Source organism: Nymphaea colorata, chromosome 10, assembly GCF_008831285.2.
Source record: "Nymphaea colorata isolate Beijing-Zhang1983 chromosome 10, ASM883128v2, whole genome shotgun sequence".
In the NCBI taxonomy this organism is placed as follows: domain Eukaryota; kingdom Viridiplantae; phylum Streptophyta; class Magnoliopsida; order Nymphaeales; family Nymphaeaceae; genus Nymphaea; species Nymphaea colorata.
This window is the reverse complement of record NC_045147.1, coordinates 14297234-14298513: the sequence shown is the minus strand read 5'-3', so window position 1 is coordinate 14298513 and position 1280 is coordinate 14297234. Positions and strand designations below refer to the sequence as shown.

Here is a 1280-nt window from a genome sequence, read left to right as displayed (position 1 = left end):
GAGGCTTGAACTGGTGTAGAGCTGGCCAGGGACCATGCCCACAATGTGTTTGTATAAATGATCAGCACTGCCAGCTTTCCTACGTCGCCTCGAATCGGAAGCTATGAACAAGGGAGCAACGGAGGAGATGGGGCCTGCTTCGGCGGAGGAGGAGGAGGAGGAGTACGAGGACCTTCTGCCCGTGATGGCGGAGAAGCTCCTGGCGGACGAGTTCATGGGCGAGCTGGTGAACGGCTTCAGGCTGCTGGCCGACCCGGCAAGGGGCGTGATCACGGCCGAGAGCCTGAAGAGGAACGCGGGGCTGCTGGGGCTGGACGGGCTCGGGGACGCCGAGCTGGAGGCGATGGTGAGGGAGGGGGATCTCGACGGCGACGGGGCGTTGGACGAGCGCGAGTTCTGCGTGCTCATGGTCAGGCTCAGCCCGGAGCTCATGAGCGACGCGGAGGCCTGGCTGGAGGAGGCTCTCGCTCAGGAGATCCGGCGCTCCGGGAAATAAGCGAGAAACAGAGAAGGCGTCTTCAACGTCTCTTGGGCAGTCGTCTTTCTTCTCCATTTTCCTCCTTGTGTTCGCGGTTCTCCCTCCCCTCGCAGAATTAAGTAACAAGGCTAATTAAGTGAATGAATTGCATGTAATCTGGATGGTTTCATTCATGCCTGTAGATCTTTGTAGATTGTTTTAACTTTCATTTTGATCTGAATCAATCTTTGAGATTTCTTGTTCGTAGTTTGATCCTTCAGAGAGAGAGAGAGAGAGAGAGAGAGAGAGAATGATCTATAGAGTTGTGTGTTCAACCACCGGGCACCGCCACATTCTTTTGATGGCGACGCGATGTGAATTCTGAACGAGATTGAGGCGGACATGAATTGAGTGTTAAATGAGATTGTTGCCAACATGAATTTGGGTGCCGAATGAGATGGGCCTGGAAGGTTGGGTGGCATCACCATAGCCAAGAGCTTCACCTAAGTGGACAAAGGAATCCTTTTCTTTTTTAACAATTGAGAAGGGAATAGTTCTCCTTTTTTGTCTTTCAGTGGGATCAATGTAATCAAACGAAAACTTGTCAATTTTACACTTTCCAAGTAAGTTTCTGAAATTTCTTTTCTTTTCAAAATCCTGGCAGTGAGTTTGCAATCCTGATGCTTCAAAAAACTTATAAATGCACATCTTTGATTGCTTTCTTTGAACGTACAGACAAGAACTGATAACATTACGTAACATTTCGAAGTTTTAACGGTTTTAACTTAAATAAACTTTATCTAATTACCATGAACTGGTTCTT

The 1280-nt window shown here is 48.8% G+C and overlaps 1 protein-coding gene across 1 annotated transcript; it reads left to right on the top strand.

Annotated features, from left to right (window-relative positions):
- LOC116262737 (calcium-binding protein KIC-like) lies at positions 1–720 on the top strand. Its single transcript, XM_031642226.2, has one exon. It carries the CDS (start codon positions 104–106, stop codon positions 494–496), a length of 393 nt encoding a protein of 130 aa, XP_031498086.1. The 5' UTR covers positions 1–103; the 3' UTR covers positions 497–720.
- Positions 721–1280: the final 560 nt, after the last annotated feature.

Bases quoted from the DNA above. Each gene is read 5' to 3' on its own strand.
- LOC116262737 (XM_031642226.2), top strand. From the start codon at position 104: ATGAACAAGGGAGCAACGGAGGAGATGGGGCCTGCTTCGGCGGAGGAG.